Source organism: Fusarium keratoplasticum, chromosome 4 (assembly GCF_025433545.1).
Source record: "Fusarium keratoplasticum isolate Fu6.1 chromosome 4, whole genome shotgun sequence".
NCBI lineage: Eukaryota > Fungi > Ascomycota > Sordariomycetes > Hypocreales > Nectriaceae > Fusarium > Fusarium keratoplasticum.
The window spans coordinates 2,694,755-2,710,764 of NC_070532.1; the positions used below are offsets into that span (position 1 = coordinate 2,694,755).

The following is a 16,010-nucleotide window of genomic DNA, read 5'->3' on the forward strand; positions in this document are numbered from 1 at the left end:
GGTGCTTTTTAGGTCGTCCAGGGCACCTGCCGCACTCCAGACCTGTTTTCCATATCGATAACAGCAACTGCCACTGCCAGGTGCAGTAGGCTCGGGGTCTTCCATCGCGTCTAAGCCCTTTTGGAAAGAGCCTACCCAGCCGTTAGCGGGTGCCCCTACCATTCATCGTCATCATCACGACACCCCGCCAACGACGTGGAACAACATTTGTTGTCTTTGCTTGGTTATCTGATGGACAACAAAGGCAATGGATATATTTCTGATATTCAACAGCAGTTATCAATCCAAAGATTTCATCAGTCACGTACACTTCCGGCCCGTCCGAGCACCAGACAGTCCGCCTCAAGCCCAAACTCAATGATCCCCTCAGCCGCTAATCTCTCCAAGCCATCCATCCTTGGTAACAGACACAATTGCTGCAAACACTCCCCACGGCCACGGCCACGGCTACACCAGGTTCAACACGAACATGGCTCCGGCGGTGTGCCGCAAACTCTTCCGTCCGGGGGGCCATCCATCGCATCGTACGAAGGAGGCCGTGTGTTCCAAGTAATACCTGCCTACTTGCCTACCTAGTACTGACCGAGAAAACGTGTATAGCCTAGTGCCCTACGGCTAAATTTAGGGCTGCCATTCTCACCTCCTTCAAGAGCCCTTCAGGCGAGGCCCTCCGCATCGACAATTGTGCCTGTTGATCAGGACATATTCACAGCGCCATGCGGAAATCGCCCGACCTCCAGTGACACGGGATGGGGCACCTCAAAATGACGTCCCGCCTTCACTCACACACCTCCAGCTCTCCTCTGACCGGTGACGATCAAGTCCGCTGGGACGGTACTCGGAGGGTGGGCCATCTTGAGCCCTCATTTGGCAATGGCAGAACCTCATCAAGCCACCACTGTCGTTTGTCCAGCGGACAACCTGGTGACAGGGCCAGCCTGGTTCGGTCCCAAGCCCGTCTTTCGGCCGGTTGGGCTGGCCTCGCCCTCACCTGGGGTGATACCCGTCTGGGGCCTCATTTACAGTACTCCCTGTAAGCTGCCGTAGAGCACCTCGCCACGAGGCTGGTAGCCTGTGATGATGAATCTGGTCCAATCGAATACCAGGTCTCTCTCTCAGTCTGTCAAGGGTTCAAGACGACCGTGGACAGTATCCTACTGGGCCTTGGGAACCCACAGAGCTGGGGTCAAGTCCACAAGAAATCTCGTCGATATCACCAATGAGGACTCACATCAACAAAGGTGCTAGATCATTCGTACGACGACTCGAGATGACTTCATTTCCTCCCAGCGCCTACCGGCATCACTTCTCATCAAGCTGTGACATGATGGTCGGAATCACATATTGCACCCAGCCGCTCGGCGCTTCCAAATCTCGATTCAACCTCACCATTGGAACCCAACCCCGTATCCCGTTCAGTCACACTTTTCAGCGCATGTGCCTGAGCCGCAGACGAGTCATGAACTAATAGTTATTGAGGGGGTTGCTGCTGAGTCGGCCTTGGCTGGCTGATATGGCCGCGCTGGCGCTGAGCTGACGAGATGATGTGCGTTGATAGCCTCGCGACTCGTGTGCCTGGATTCTCCAAATGAAAGTGATAGATGCGCCATGATGAGAGTCCCTGAAGATCTCCTGAGCCTGTCATTGACCATCCAATCCTGAGAGGCTGGACTGTACATCAGCGGTTCCATCTCTCTACCGTCAGACACGCAGTCTCGTCCGAAGCTCATCTAGGCAACCCGATGTAAGCTGCAGTCGGTCATCCCGGGATCCAGGGTTGATTGGGCTCGAATACATCCATGCCTTCCAGAAGCTATATCTCGGGACGACAAGCCGCATGCAGCGCAGAAACGACTACTGCGCCGCATGGGCTCTTGGAGGGGGACGTGGGCGTAGCGGCAGCCAGTCAGACGCACATATCCCAGCCTCGAATATGCCTCCTCGCAGCAACAGCCGATCTGTTGCCCGATGAGTTGGAACCCGAATGAACCAACCCCCACAGGGAGGTCTTGGTGATGGGGAAGGGGCAGTGAGAGGAGGCAGAGCAGTGATGCTGGATTGATAGTTTCAGCTGCAAATATGCCGTCATCCTGTCCACATCGTTCAGCAGGGTCTACGAGGCTCCCCAAGTCCCCGGTGAGGATCGAGATGTTGAGCGATTTGACCCGAGTATCCAGTGCCAGTTGTCCGTTTGTTATTCTACCTGAAGCATCGTTGGCTGTCCAAGGTTCACGCAGTCCGCCTCGAGATGCATGTCTCTTCCTTTTGAGGCATTAAACAAGAGAAAAGTCGAAGTGTTGTTAGTTCCCAGCAGGACAAGGATGCTGAGGCCACGGCTATATCAGCACCTCAAAATTTGAGGGTCAAAGCCCGTAGTGTCAGAAGAGGTTTACAAGTTTCACTCAATGCAGCCATCGCCAACTCTGGTCCAACATGGCCAGCATATCGAGATGCAGCCGGTGGGAAAGCCTCGTCAATCGGGGCCTCCTCGTCCAGCCAAAGACATTCGAGACCTTTCCCCCCGCCCTTGCCCTCGCATTCTGTCTGTGTCCTGCATGTCAAGAAGCCCGGGGGGGTTGAGGTTTCTGGGGCCTCATGCGGTTGGGCATGGAGACGCCCTTGCCGCCAGGACCCCACCGCGCGCACAGAAATGTACAACGCATCGACACCATCTTTTCTGCTTGTTCAGCCTGAAGGCATCTGATGGTAAGCAATCAATCGGCAGACTTGGGTGCCTGTGGTCTGGTAGGCGCAAGAGCATGGACGGTGGTTTCGGGTCAGAATACACCGAAATCGTTGCGCTTGGTTGACCCCATTTGGTCGCTTCCAGCATGCACGTTGAAGAAGAAGACGAAGGATGTTTGTATCTTTGGCCCAATCAATATCGCTCTCTTACAAGCGAGTACTTTTATTTCGTTTTGTTTTTGTAACATGATTATTGCTGTACAACCTGCACGTTGTTCTTTTTCTGTAGAGTGTATCAGCGTCTGTTCTTCAACTCATGAGGCAAACAACTAGACATTCAACTTACCTTCCACTTCTCAAGATCATCCTGCTTCGTCTTGTACTGCTTAACAAGGTCGTCGAGGACCTTGCGAAGGCCTTCTTGGTTGGTCTTGAGGGCTGGCACTACATCCTTGACGGTCCTCTCGACAAGCACACCGTTGATGAGGCGGAAACACTTTCGGTCTCCGGAGAGAGGCTCTAGAGTTTCCAAAACAAGCCTGGGCAAGCACGGTCAGAATAGGCGGTGAAAGCGTTTCTTGAGCGGTGAAGATGCTAAAATGGCATGACGGCGGGAGGATGAGGTCGACAAGCCCCGACGTCATGCCGGGCGCTGGAGGGTGAAGGAGTCAAGGCAAGGTGAGGGAGGGTGTGCGTACTTGTGCTCCTCAGCTTCTTGCTCGATGTCACCGATTTTCTGGGCTATTTGCTGCAGAGTGTTCTTGTAGTTGGAGTAGGTGGCCTGGAGATCTGTGGTTTGGAGTTTTGAGTGAGAAAGGATCGAGGTGGGATGAGATGGAGGAGGTGAGACTGACCCTGCTGCTTCTTGGCAGGGACCTGAGCCGAAGACATGATGGACGATCTGGAGTCTTTTGACAGGCTTGATTCTGTGACTCTGGACGTATTTTGCTTGTCGTGGAGGAGTATCAAGTGTTGATATCGCCTCGAGGGGGAGAGTGAATGAGTGAATGCCCCTCCAAAGAGAGGCTCCAAGTTTGGGTGTGGACGTCGCCTAACCTCCGACATGGTCCGTGCGCTCCGCATCCAATCCATCAATCAATCCCGTCGGCCTGTGGCGATCGTTGGATTTCTTTCCATCCTCCAGGGTCCATTTGACTAATTCAACGCAAAACAACATAACAATGCATCCTCACCTTCACACCCAGAACGCCTTGGGTATGCTCCAACACCCCTAATCTCGACTCCGGCCATCGCTAATCATTCGATTGCAGCGTGCGAGGAAGTCATCGCCGCCCTCGAAGAGTGCCACGCCAAAGGCTTCATGCACAAGGCCGTGGGCAGCTGCAACGACGCCAAGGACAAGGTCAGCGCCTGCCTGAGGGCCGAGAGGACAAAGGTCCAGGCCGAGAACCGAGCCGCCGCCCGCGCGAAGCGAGACAAGATCAAGGAGCAGCAGCGAGAGCTGGGCCTGTAGCCGGCACGACCGAGAAGAGCCCCACGACCGAGTTGATTGCTACGATTTTGTATACTACACGACTGGGCTGGCGTTTTTGGAACAATTGGAATGCATGGAGCGGGCGCATGGAACGAACCGCAATGTACAATCATCAACCACGCAACTATACTCGATTAACAGACTCGATTCGAAGCAGTGACGGATACAATTAGTGTATATGCCCAACTCTTCAAGTGATGGAGTGATAATCCTGCCGTCTATGCAGCAGTGCTCACTACAACAACCATACAGTCCAAAAAGACAAAGGAAACATCGTAACGAATGGTGAAAACTATGTACATGAACCAAGATCTTACAACATTAGGAAAAGTCCAGCTACGAGAGCAAAGAATGTCAATGCGCCGTCTACCCCCCTCGCTACATGACCGGCTGCCACGATGACGGGAGAATCTGGAGGCGTCGACGGTATGTTTGCCATAGGAACCGTAGACAGCTTTAGGTCAGCTGATGCTCCGGCTGGCTCGGGTTTTGGTACAGCCTCGACTGAAGGGGCCGATGTTGGCTTGACGATGGCTCCATCTTTGCCGGGCCCTATTTGCGGCTCATATCCTGGTCCGGCAGGCTCTCCATGATCGTTGCTTGGAACTTGCTCATGTTGAGAGGGGCCAGGTTCACCAACTGGAGTATGATTACCCCCAGGGGGGTTATTCTCCTCGTTGTGCTCTCCAGTTGTTTCGTCATGGTGAATAACAGGCCGGTCATGTCCACCATGCCCATTCGCCTTTGAAGGGGGGTGTCCAACTGGAACAACTGTTGGCCTAGCCTCAGCTCCCCCCGGCCTTGGCCTATATTCCGGGCCTGAATTCTCATCGTGACCAGCTGCAGGAGAACCATCTGGGCCATCTTCCGGGGTATAGGGGTTGCTCGTCATCAACGCCGGATTAGCACCCAGCGGAATGGTCAGCTCGATGCTGCTCTCTCCGTGATAGCCACACGCGTCGCAGGCGGTTAGGATAGTCGTCATCTCCACCGTCGGTATCCTTTGGAACTGACAGTTGCGGCAGGGAGGATACTTGAGCGTTGTGCAAAACTCGGCCACGGTTAGATAGGCTGGGTCGTGAGGGTCGAGCACGGTATAGATGACCGTTGTGACAATAGCCTCAAAGGTTGCGGCCCCCGACAGGTTGCCCGGGTTGAATGGGCTCGAGGGCAGAGGAGGAGGGTTCACACCGGGCAAGAAGGTGGTAGGAACAGAAGGAGGAGAGTCGGTAAGTGACGCATCCCCAGGACCTCCTATCGAGGCCGAGGTTTGGTCAGGGCCTATCAGCGTCGGTTCGAGCGAGATATCCTCAGAATTAACCGCTGAAACGGATGTCTGGTCAGGGTTGTTTAGCGTCGAACTGAGCGAGACATCCCCGGGACCAGCTGTGGAAGTTCGGGCAGGGACGCTCAGTGTTGGGCTGATGGAGATATCCCCAGAGCTCGACTGCGAGACTACAGTTCGATCAGGGCCAGTCGACAATGTGCTCACGGCGGTGATTTCGCTCGAGGACTCCTGATTGGCTTCGGCAAACAAATACAAGGTGAGCAAGATGCCCGGCGGTGCATCTCGGCGACTGATGCGTCGGTCATGTTGGTGTCTCTTGCTCCTACTCGCATCCCCATTCAGAAACCCGCCACAGAAGAGTGTTGGATCCCCGGGGCATGGAAGATCACAACTGGCATCCACAGTCAATTCAGCGGAAACCAAGGAATCCGCCGCGTAGCAAGATCTAAGCAATTGTCAGAGTCACATACTGGAACTTCAAGCTTGGCTACTAACGTATCATGGATGCCCACAAACCGCCGCCCGGTGGCCATCGATATACACTTTTGAGGTGTCATATCAGTTGCGCTACCGACGATATTGAAGCTCGGGTAGCCTTGTACGGATGATAGACACCCAAAGTATACATATCGTTCTATAGCTGGCACGTTTGAAGCATTGGGGGTGGAGCCAGAAACTGTCGAGGTTGAGTCTGAAGATGAAAGAATAGAAGAATCAGCCGAGAAGCTCGTGGCAAGGGGTGACGAGGATGCTGTCAAGTCGAAGGTCACAGAGTCCTGGACCGACAATGTTGTGCTCAACGGGGCCTGTGAGTCCGAGCCTGTAGACAAAGATTCGGGTAGAGGAAACGAGAGAGAAGAGGTATCTGGTGACAGTGTCTCTGGTAAAAGGGCGCTGGTGGAGGACTGACCAACTGGCGTATTCGTACTGGGAGACTCAACACTCCCTGTAGGTGTGTCCACGGAGGATGTAAATGGCCCGCTGGCAGTAGAAGGTTGTGGCTGCTCAGACTCGTTTGACTCCGTTGTCGAAATGCCGCTGGTGGAATCAGTCGCCGTTTCAGTCACAGACTGAGAGGTAGGAGTGGCCTCCAAGGCGGACGACGACTCCAAGGTGGATAGCACAGCTGTGGATTCGGTCGTGTCGGTCAAAGACTCGTATGTTGTGTCGCTTTCGGTAGATGCTATGGAAGAGATTTGGGCAGAGGTAGTGATAGCTGTGGAGGTCGTCTCCCCAAGACTCTCAGTTGACTGGCTGGTGGTAGCCGAATCTGCAGTGGTTGTTGTCGATTCTCCATCATTTGTAGTTGAGTCTTCGGTGGTCTCGCTGGAGTAGATAGTCGTGGTCGAGTCGATGATCGTGGTTGTCAAGTCGGTGGTGGTGGTTGAATCAATAACCGCAGTTGAATCGGTAGTCACAGTTGTGTCGGCAGTTGTAGTGACATCGGTCGTCGTAGTTGTGTCGGTTGTGGTTGATTCGATAGTCGTAGTTAAATCTGTTGTCAGAGTTGAATCCGTGGATGTGTCCAAGTCCGTGGTGGTAGTTGAATCCGCTGTGGTGGTCGAATCCTCAGCCGTAGTAGTGTCTGTCGTAGTCGTGTCCGTCGTAGTCGTGTCCGTGCCCGTAGTTGTATCTGTAGTCGTTGTTGTGTCTATAGCCGTAGTCGTATCCATGGTCGTTGTCGTGTCCATAGTCGTAGTTGTATCCGGGACCGTTGTTGTGTCTATAGTTATGTCTGTAGTTGTCTCTGTGGTTATTTCTGTAGTTGTCTCCGCAGTCGTAGTTGTCTCTGTAGTTGTGGTTGTCTCCGCAGTCGTAGTTGTCTCTGCAGTTGTGGTTGTCTCTTCAGTCGTAGTCGTGTCTGCAGTTGTAGTTGTCTCTTCAGTCGTAGTCGTGTATGCGGTTGTAGTTGTCTCTTCAGTCGTAGTCGTGTATGCGGTTGTAGTTGTCTCTTCAGTCGTAGTTGTGTCTGAAGTTGCAGTTGCCGACACACCTTGAATGTAGTATCCTGTAGCAGTCCCAGACGCCTTGACAGTGGAGAAATACTCTGCTTCCCCAGGGGTAACAGTGACGGTCTTTGTCTCATAGTTGATTTCTGGGCCCGCGGGGCAATTCTCACAGCCTCTCATCCGGATGAGAGCGGCGCTGTCCTCGAACCCGTCGTTCAGGTCATACACGGCGATCTTTACATTGAATACTCCGGAGCCCGTCGCAAACCCTATGAGCACAGGCGGGCTGGATTTGTCGTACGCCGTCAGGCTGTTCGGGGGGGTGATGGAATATGGGGGGTCCATGAAAGCATTGACAAGGTCGAAGATTGTTCTGGTATTGTCAGCCGCTTCATACTTGTGGAAGATGAACAAAGGTTCGCAACTTACGTCAAGCTACTGCTGGCTACGTCAACGCGCAAAGCGTCATTATTTCTGGGATCAATTAGCCACGCCATTCTCAAGGGAAATAAGGCCAAGTTCAAAGCTCACCCGCCATAGTCGTTGGACGCAAAGGCGAATTCCAACTGAAAGCCGGTGAACGGCGGAGTTATTGAGATGTCGAGACTCAAGACCGCCGCGTCGAATGTGTTGCCCCCCATGTATCCTGGCTGTGAGTTGTCGTTGTCTGACCCGGGTACCGTTGCTCCATCTGCCCGTCCCGACGTCAAGATTGTGCCGGAGCTGATGCCAAAGGGCCCATCACTGAATGTCCCCGAGGCGACAGAGGCCCCAGTGTATGAAGCTGACAGGAGAGTTATCCCGGAGCCAGGCATCATGGCGTTGCCCAATGTGTTGGCGTCAGAACTGGTTACAATTGTGAATCCCACACCAAGCGACAGCAGAATAGCCGAGGCTACCAGGCGGCTGAGTCGAAACCTCATGTTGAAGATTTTACCAAAAGCAACGTTGATTCCTCGTGCAGGAGTTCAATCTCGCCAAGTCCGGGTCTCCCATTTGATAAATAGGCCGGCGGATGCCCATCGCCCTACATATTCGATCACTCTGTTGCATCTCACGAATGCATTTTAATCAGTACTTGAAACCTCAACATTTCTAACGATTTTGGTTGGTACACCTGCAGTGATCGAGGCAAACGTAGTGAGCTGATGACACAATCAAGGGCGAGTTTTGAAGCATACCAGATTCACAGCCCTTCAAGCCACCTCTGCTCAGGGGGACCAATCCCAGGGGCAAACTTGAGTCCATCACAATCAGTGTCTCTCGCGCCAAGACATTTGTGATTGCCGTTTATGGCACTCGGACAAAATTGGACATGGCTTCAGTTGACTCCTTGCGTTATTTGCCAAGGACTTGTACGGCGACAAGAACTTGCTATCAACAACTTGCAATCGTGGTGAAATAACAGACAGCATTAATCACACTACTTCCTCACTCAAAAATCCTAAGCTTTCCTTCGCAGAGCAGTACCGAAAGTGAACAGGCCAAATGCCGAGATGATGCTGAGGAGGATGGGAACCGGCTTCCTCAGACGGATGGCTCGGGGAAACGCAGAGCCCCCGAGAACAATCGAGGCCAGGAGGCCCAGCTCAACACCGTAGGACTGCTCGTTCTGGATACGGTAGCCGCCAAGGGCGTCTGCGACAGTCAGTGGCTGAGGATTGGTTGACGACGTGGCCTAGACTTACACAAGAGACCAACGGCACAGCCTGCGACAATGGATGGAACGGACCGCGTCCGCGCATACCCCATGATACCGCCACCGGCAGTCACGGCACCCAGCACGTAGGCCGGGATCTCGAGGTCGTGGAAGTTGGGAGCCGCCTATGACAGGTGTCAGTCAGTGAGACAGGAGATGAAGCAGGAGACCAACCATTGTGAGTGCTTCTAGTTCAATTGGATGATCTCGTGGGTAATTGATCCCCTTGATATGCTAGTTTCAAGTGAAGAAGAACCAGTTTCAAGCTTGACCACGAATAAATACAAAAAACAGATGGAAGCTCGTCGGAGCTCGGGGCATTCAAGTTGACGACATCAACGGGTCGGCGAAAGTGGGCCCGACCCCCGGATTCTAGCGTCGTCATCTCAACCAATCACGTCGTGACCCACCTTGGAGCTTTCGTGTCCATCTGGAGCTCTGGCTTGCACCAGCATGAACCACCACCACCAACTACCTCCAAGCCGCGATCCATCACCAACTTCACCTACACGTGCCCGCTTCGACCGATCACCTCCAACTTTCTAGTCCCCTCCTTCGATCGAGAAAGCATCATGGCGCCCAAGAAGAACGCCCGCGATATCACCCCCACGGCCGCTGCTACTGCGCAGGCCAGCGCTCCCGCACCCGCCTCGGCCTCTCAGCCAAAGCCTAAGAAGAGCGGCGATAGCTGGGACAAGGTGCTGCAGAACATCTACGACCACTATATCCAGGACACCCCCCAGCGCACCAAGCTGATTGACGTCTTCCTCGTCTTCCTTGTGGCCGTTGGAGCTCTCCAGTTCCTCTACTGCGTGCTTGCTGGCAACTACGTAGGTTCCGGTCGCATCATGCGAGATACACCAGATACTAACTTGCATCCAGCCTTTCAACGCTTTCCTGTCTGGTTTCTCGGCTACGGTTGGACAGTTTGTCCTGACGGGTATGTATTCGTGTCTGGGTTCGAGTAAAGGGGGTGCTGACGTGGAACCCAGCTTCATTGCGAGTTCAGACCAGCCAGTCCAACAAGACCGAGTTCCCTTCAGTGTCTCCCGAGAGGTTTGTTCCCCCGATACTCTGTCGCGGTATCTTATCTGACTCTACCACAGAGCATTCGCCGACTATGTCGTCTGCAGCTTGATCCTGCATTTCTTCTGCGTCAACTTCATCAACTAGAGCATCGAGAGCGGACAGCATCGCCCTGCATGTGGAATAGGGGCTTCCTGGGGGACATGTCGGACCCAACAGGCAGTGTACAATACTAGACGGCATTTCATGAAAGTCTTTAAAAAGTTTGCCAGCAAGAAAGCGAGGAAATAGATCAGGTCAACGTTAACAAGGGGGGAATCATTTATACATGCATGCTACTTTGCCATGGACTCATTCGGCTTCACCTCCAGCGGCCTGTGCCTCCGGCTTGGGAGAGGCCCTGGGGGGACCGTGTGCTTTTGGCGGAGGAGGGAGTGGTGAGCCTGTGGTTGACGGAGCATTGTCAACAGCTCGGCTCTTTTCCTCCTCCTCCTTAAAGTAGTCGTCCATCATCCTGTTGGGACTGTGACCGTGACGTTCCTTCTTCTTGTGTCCTCCTCTTGGCGGCGCGCTCACAGGAGATGTACCAATCATCTGAGCTGGAACAAGGAAATCTCCAGAAGGAGGAGGCGGTGTCTCTGTAGTTCCAGCTCCAACAGCAGGCACCCCAACAGCGGGTACAAAGATGTCTGCGCTCTTCTCGTTGATTCCTCCATCGAACATTGTCTCGCCCGGTGCATCGACAGGCTCGCTCAGAGGAGGCGGTATCCGATGGAGGGCGCCGTAACCAAGAACGCAGCCCAGAGCACCCTGACCACCCCAGTCCCGGCTAGGCTGTATTGTGACCTCCCTCGTGACGTTGTACTCGTTGTTGTAAACCCAGATGCGCATCGGCCGGCCGATAAAGTCCTCGACGAGCTCGCCCAGACCACCTTCGCCATACAGAGCACCCTCGGGGCTGCCCAGGATGTAGTCGCTGTAGGGCAAGAGGCCGGCGACATCAGCGGGGGAGTTGGCGGGGACATCGAGGACGTGCCAGATGTTGGCAGCGAGAGCAAGGGGAGCGTATTGGAGGGAGAGGCCGAGCGACGCCGTGTCTACAGGAACTGGGACGTGCAATTCCCTAGTCCGTTGGCCCTATAATATGGTGAGTAGGCTGCTTAAGATATGGACAAAGGGTGTCTCTACCTTTGCGTTCCATAGCCCGAGGGTGACTGTGCTGCCCGCGCAGTTCCTCACTTCTTGGGAGAACAAGGCGGGCTCAGGGTTATCCTGAGTGTATTAGCGGGAGTATACTTAGGTAGCTGGTTGATTAGGGTGCGTACAATCGGTCTTCCGTTGATGCCAACAATAAAGTCAAACCAGGGCTCGACAGCAAGCTCGAGGTTGGTGTTCCTCAAGACCTGGAAGCCAAAAGAGCCCCGTTCCTCCCGCCTCTGCTGCTGGACATCTCCGTCCAAGCGCGAGATGAAACGGTTCAGCGCATTGAACATGGCGCTTTGAGAGGTTCGATATGCCGGTCGTAATACTGATAGGGTTGGAGAATGGTGTTAAAAGTTGTTATGGATGTCTTGGGTCAGAAGGACAGCGACACTGCAGCTCCAAGGGCGGGTCGTGGAGCAAGCTGTCACCATCGAGCACAGCCTTGCAGCTCTGGCGCTGTTTGCCAAGACGCTAGTCCCGATATGGGTGGGCACTGTGGGGAGCTAGATTTGGCAGCCTCGCGCTGAATTTCATCCATCCTTTTCTCTTGAGCTGCCTCGTCACGAGTGTCTCGAGGTTAAAACTAAGTTTTTTAAACTTGACGCAGGATGATACCTGATCAGATCTGTCTACATCAAACGAGGTGAATATCATGGGCAGCCAAGAGGTGGAGATGGCGTCGGGGGATGCAGAGTACTCGATGAGCCCGGCAGAGGAGCTCCCTCTCAACGATGATTGCTTTCATTATGAGGGCAAACATGAGGTGCCTTGGGACATTCAAAAGTGAGACATTTCAAAAAGCTCCTTCAGATTGGATTTTGCTAATGCTTCCTAGATATTTCGCCCAACGATATTCCATCTTTTCCCTCTACGACTATGGCGTTTACATGACAGACGATGCCTGGTTTGGTGTCACTCCTGAGCCAGTAGCCAAGTGAGTCTCTCCTCCTCACCCTCTCATGGTCGCTGTACCTAACAGGTTCTTAGTCAAGTGGCCCATGACATGTATGGCACCGATAAGAAGAAACACATTCTCATCGATGTCTTTGCTGGCGCTGGTGGAAACACCATCGCATTCACCCTCTCAGAACGATGGAGCCGCATCATCTCGGTTGAGCGCGACCCTTCAACTCTCGCCTGCGCCCAAAACAACTCCAAAGTTTACGGAATTGAACCAGGCCTCATCACCTGGGTCCTCGGAGACAGCTTCGAGTTTCTCGACAAGCTCTTCAACCGCCCAGAGGAGCTCCATCCAGACCTAAGAGTCAACCTGGACGAAACAGTGCTATTTGCAAGCCCGCCGTGGGGAGGCCCCGGGTATCGCACCGACGAGGTGTTTAACCTGTACGACATGCAGCCGTACAACCTCGGCGACCTACACAATGCATACAAGAGGCTGGATCACGCCCTCTTCCTGCCCCGAACGAGCGACATTCGGCAGATTGCCAAGTTGGCTCCTCCCGATCGCAAGGTCGAAGTAGTCCAGTACTGCATGGAGGGTGCCAGCAAGGCCATGGTGGCTTACCTACCAGGAAGCTATCCGAAACAAGCGAGCGAGTGAGTGTCAAAGTCAGTGGCGCCAGAAGGATGAATAGGTCAAGTGCCTCTGGAAGGCGTCTCGGCCATTTGAGTGGAGGTGATGGATTATTCGATATGTGTGAATATTCAGTGTCCAGCAGCTGGATCCCACGATTGTGCAGCCGGTCAAAGAGGGTAATGTCAGATATAATTTATAGAACGAGCGTCATATGATTCGAATTAAGGACAGGGACAATTTGCTCTTATTCATTTCTTACAGACAGCTGGGGAGCTTTGCTCATACTGATGTTTCCAAATGCGCGGCTTGTACGACCTGTAGCATGCACGATCTGTGAAACGATAGAGGCCATCAAGATGGAATCATGAGATGATGGATATTATCCCTTTTATTCACTTCAACCTTTGTCAGTTCTAGTAAACTCCCATTTCCTTTCTTCGTCAGGCTCATTCTTGCCGTTGGATTGAAATACAGTATACGTCATGTAAATGACACTGTGTCGTGAATGGTAGAATTTGACTTGATCAAAACCTCGAGCAACCCCATCCACGCGCAGGATTTTCGCCTCAAATCCCAAGCTTCCCAGGACTGATCCACAGTGCAAGCGATATCCCGTGAAAATGGCCAAGGACAAGAAGAAGAATAGCGACGCCAAAAAGGCCAAAAAGGTGCGAAGATGCTTTGCCCCTCCATGTCTACTACCCCTCCATCCAAATATTGCCCCTCCATCGTTCGACGCTGAAATGTTGACCCCCTCTATCAGGCTGAGAAGGCGGCCAAGCAGGCCAGCAAGGGAGAAAAGAAGGCCAAGACCAAGGCTGCCAAGATCGAGGGCAGTGACGCCGAGGATGTTGATCTTGATGAGGTGCTTGAGGAGTATCGTCGCCAGCAGGAACAGTTCCTCAAGATCACAGAGACGGTCTGTGAGGCGCCGCCAAGGGCTCGAGCTGCGTCGACTTTGATGGCCTCTCCCCATGACAGCAACACTCTCTTGCTCTTTGGTGGAGAGTACTTTAACGGCTCCCTTGCCCAGTTCTACAACGACTTGAACATCTACAACATCAGTCGTGATGAGTGGCGCTGTGTCACCTCACCCAATGCCCCCCTTCCTCGATCTGGCCATGCCTGGACCAGAGCTGGTAACCCAAACCACGTCTACCTTTTCGGCGGAGAGTTTTCTTCTCCCAAGCAGGGAACTTTCCATCATTACTCGGACTTTTGGAGGTTGGAGCCTGCGACGAGGGAGTGGACAAAGATTGAGGTCAAGGGCAAGGACAAGAGCCCTTCTGCTAGGAGTGGCCACCGCATGACCTACTGGAAGCAGTACATCATCCTGTTTGGTGGTTTCCAGGATACCTCGAATCAGACAAAGTACCTGGCTGACCTCTGGATCTTTGACACCATCAACTTTGTGTGGCACTCCCCTCAGCTGCCTCCTGCGCAGCTCAAGCCAGACGCTCGATCATCCTTCACCCTACTTCCCCATGAGCAGGGCGCGGCCCTCTATGGAGGATACTCACGAGTCAAGGCGACAGTGAATGTCAAGCAAAAGGGTAACAAGGGGCCCAGTCAGGCCCAGCGAAACGTCCTGATCCCCAAGGTCCACGAAGACTGCTTCTATCTCAGGATCACCCAGCCCCCTACCGATGCCAGCCCCAACACTCCCCCTACAGTTCGCTGGGAGAGGCGAAAGAAGCCGGCCAACGCACCAAACCCTACTCGAGCTGGAGCAACTATGACCTGGCACAAGGGTCGTGGTATCATGTTTGGTGGAGTACACGATGTTGAGCAGAGCGAGGAAGGTATGGACAGTGAGTTCTTCAACCAGCTCTTCGCCTGGAACATTGAGCGCAACCGTTTCATGCCCATGGGTCTCCGTAAGCCCCGTCAGCAAAAGAAGGCCGCCCCCGAGCCTCGAGGTGGACGTCGTGGACGAGCTCAGGCAAACGAGGAGGAGCTTCTCAGGCAACTTGCCGCCCTCGAAACGGGTGCCTCGCTCGAGGACGCCGATGACATTGAACTTGCCAAGAAGGAGGAGGAGGAGGATGAGAAGCCAGCAAGGGAGATGCCAGTAACCATGGAACCCCCGCATATGAGATTCAACGCTCAGCTGGCTGTCCAGGATGATGTTCTCTACATCTACGGCGGCACCTTTGAAAAGGGGGATCGAGAGTTTACCTTTGACGATTTGTACGCGATTGATCTAGGAAAGATGGACGGATGCAAGGAGATCTTTACCCGACCTGTCGAGGACTGGATCGTAAGTTTCTTGCTCTTAACTTGCAGCCACAGAGCTAATAACCATTGCAGGAGTCTGAAGATGAGGATGATGAAGACGACGAGGACGAAGAGGAGGAAGAGGAGGAGGAAGAGGAAGAGTCAACTCAAATGTTCACTCCGAGCAAGCGCAAGAAGAAGCAGGATGAAGTTTCTGAAGTTTCTTCAGAGGCTTCTTCGGAGCCTTCGATAGCCGCATCGGAGGATGACGAGACTGAGACCACAGCCGCTTCTGTGGATGACGGGCTCCCACACCCCAGAGTAAGTTGCTACATCATATTTTACGCCATTTCGAGGTCATTCTAACAATATGATAGCCTTTCGAGAGCCGACGCGAGTTCTTTGCACGCACATCGGCCGAGTGGCAGGAGATCCTGATGACGAGCCTCCGGTGGAAGAACATCCAGCCCGAGACCATGGCCATCAAGGAGATCAAGGCCAAGGCGTACGAGCTCAGTGAAGAAAAGTGGTGGGACTGCCGTGAGGAGATTGTGGCACTGGAGGAAGAGCAGGAGGCGGCTGGCATCCAGGAGGTGGTCAGTCTGGCAGAGAGGGGTGATGCTGGTGCTGGTGGGGGTGCCAGAAGGAGATGAGAATGAGGGTGTAGTTGGAGATCTCAGATATATATACACTTTTGGATATGGTCACTTTGATAGAACGGTTTGTTACTGGTCTGTAGACATTCTATTCGACTTGACCGATCTTGTCTTTGGCAACTCAACTCAACCCAACTCCACGATACCGAGCTCATCTCCGGGTTATCTTTCTATTCACCTCCCAACGCCACGCCTCATCAAATCATTCCACCCCTTAATCACAGCGGCTCTTCAACAACACCAGTAGGCGACCAC

The 16,010-nt window shown here is 53.5% G+C and overlaps 8 protein-coding genes across 8 annotated transcripts; 4 read left to right on the top strand and 4 right to left on the bottom strand.

Moving 5' to 3' along the window:
- Positions 1-2,935: 2,935 nt before the first annotated feature.
- On the bottom strand, positions 2,936-3,696 carry NCS57_00590800 (uncharacterized protein; the record flags this gene model as incomplete). Its single annotated transcript, XM_053055814.1, has 4 exons — positions 3,540-3,696; positions 3,384-3,474; positions 3,032-3,224; positions 2,936-2,968 (listed from the first exon to the last, which is right to left on the bottom strand). The coding sequence occupies exons 1-4, from the start codon at positions 3,574-3,576 to the stop codon at positions 2,936-2,938; spliced, it is 354 nt and encodes a 117-aa protein (XP_052914769.1). The 5' UTR covers positions 3,577-3,696.
- Positions 3,697-3,866: 170 nt separating this feature from the next.
- Positions 3,867-4,159, top strand: NCS57_00590900 (COX assembly mitochondrial protein; the record flags this gene model as incomplete). The annotated part of the gene is made up of 2 exons (XM_053055815.1): positions 3,867-3,900; positions 3,957-4,159. 2 exons carry the CDS (start codon positions 3,867-3,869, stop codon positions 4,157-4,159), a joined length of 237 nt encoding a protein of 78 aa, XP_052914770.1.
- Positions 4,160-4,493: 334 nt separating this feature from the next.
- Positions 4,494-8,346, bottom strand: NCS57_00591000 (WSC domain-containing protein; the record flags this gene model as incomplete). The annotated part of the gene is made up of 4 exons (XM_053055816.1): positions 7,949-8,346; positions 7,847-7,891; positions 5,964-7,790; positions 4,494-5,913 (listed from the first exon to the last, which is right to left on the bottom strand). Exons 1-4 carry the CDS (start codon positions 8,338-8,340, stop codon positions 4,494-4,496), a joined length of 3,684 nt encoding a protein of 1,227 aa, XP_052914771.1. The 5' UTR covers positions 8,341-8,346.
- A 515-nt stretch (positions 8,347-8,861) lies between these two features.
- Positions 8,862-9,293, bottom strand: NCS57_00591100 (uncharacterized protein; the record flags this gene model as incomplete). Its single annotated transcript, XM_053055817.1, has 3 exons — positions 8,862-9,055; positions 9,106-9,241; positions 9,291-9,293. 3 exons carry the CDS (start codon positions 9,291-9,293, stop codon positions 8,862-8,864), a joined length of 333 nt encoding a protein of 110 aa, XP_052914772.1.
- A 287-nt stretch (positions 9,294-9,580) lies between these two features.
- Positions 9,581-10,289, top strand: NCS57_00591200 (Dolichyl-diphosphooligosaccharide--protein glycosyltransferase subunit OST2; the record flags this gene model as incomplete). Its single annotated transcript, XM_053055818.1, has 4 exons — positions 9,581-9,946; positions 9,999-10,056; positions 10,109-10,172; positions 10,223-10,289. The coding sequence occupies exons 1-4, from the start codon at positions 9,689-9,691 to the stop codon at positions 10,287-10,289; spliced, it is 447 nt and encodes a 148-aa protein (XP_052914773.1). The 5' UTR covers positions 9,581-9,688.
- A 204-nt stretch (positions 10,290-10,493) lies between these two features.
- On the bottom strand, positions 10,494-11,635 carry NCS57_00591300 (uncharacterized protein; the record flags this gene model as incomplete). Its single annotated transcript, XM_053055819.1, has 3 exons — positions 10,494-11,279; positions 11,331-11,414; positions 11,468-11,635. The coding sequence occupies 3 exons, from the start codon at positions 11,633-11,635 to the stop codon at positions 10,494-10,496; spliced, it is 1,038 nt and encodes a 345-aa protein (XP_052914774.1).
- A 362-nt stretch (positions 11,636-11,997) lies between these two features.
- On the top strand, positions 11,998-12,906 carry NCS57_00591400 (Trimethylguanosine synthase; the record flags this gene model as incomplete). Its single annotated transcript, XM_053055820.1, has 3 exons — positions 11,998-12,128; positions 12,181-12,279; positions 12,333-12,906. The coding sequence occupies 3 exons, from the start codon at positions 11,998-12,000 to the stop codon at positions 12,904-12,906; spliced, it is 804 nt and encodes a 267-aa protein (XP_052914775.1).
- Positions 12,907-13,466: 560 nt separating this feature from the next.
- Positions 13,467-15,752, top strand: NCS57_00591500 (DUF4110 domain-containing protein; the record flags this gene model as incomplete). The annotated part of the gene is made up of 4 exons (XM_053055821.1): positions 13,467-13,550; positions 13,646-15,142; positions 15,193-15,420; positions 15,477-15,752. The coding sequence occupies exons 1-4, from the start codon at positions 13,503-13,505 to the stop codon at positions 15,750-15,752; spliced, it is 2,049 nt and encodes a 682-aa protein (XP_052914776.1). The 5' UTR covers positions 13,467-13,502.
- Between the last annotated feature and the right edge of the window lie 258 nt (positions 15,753-16,010).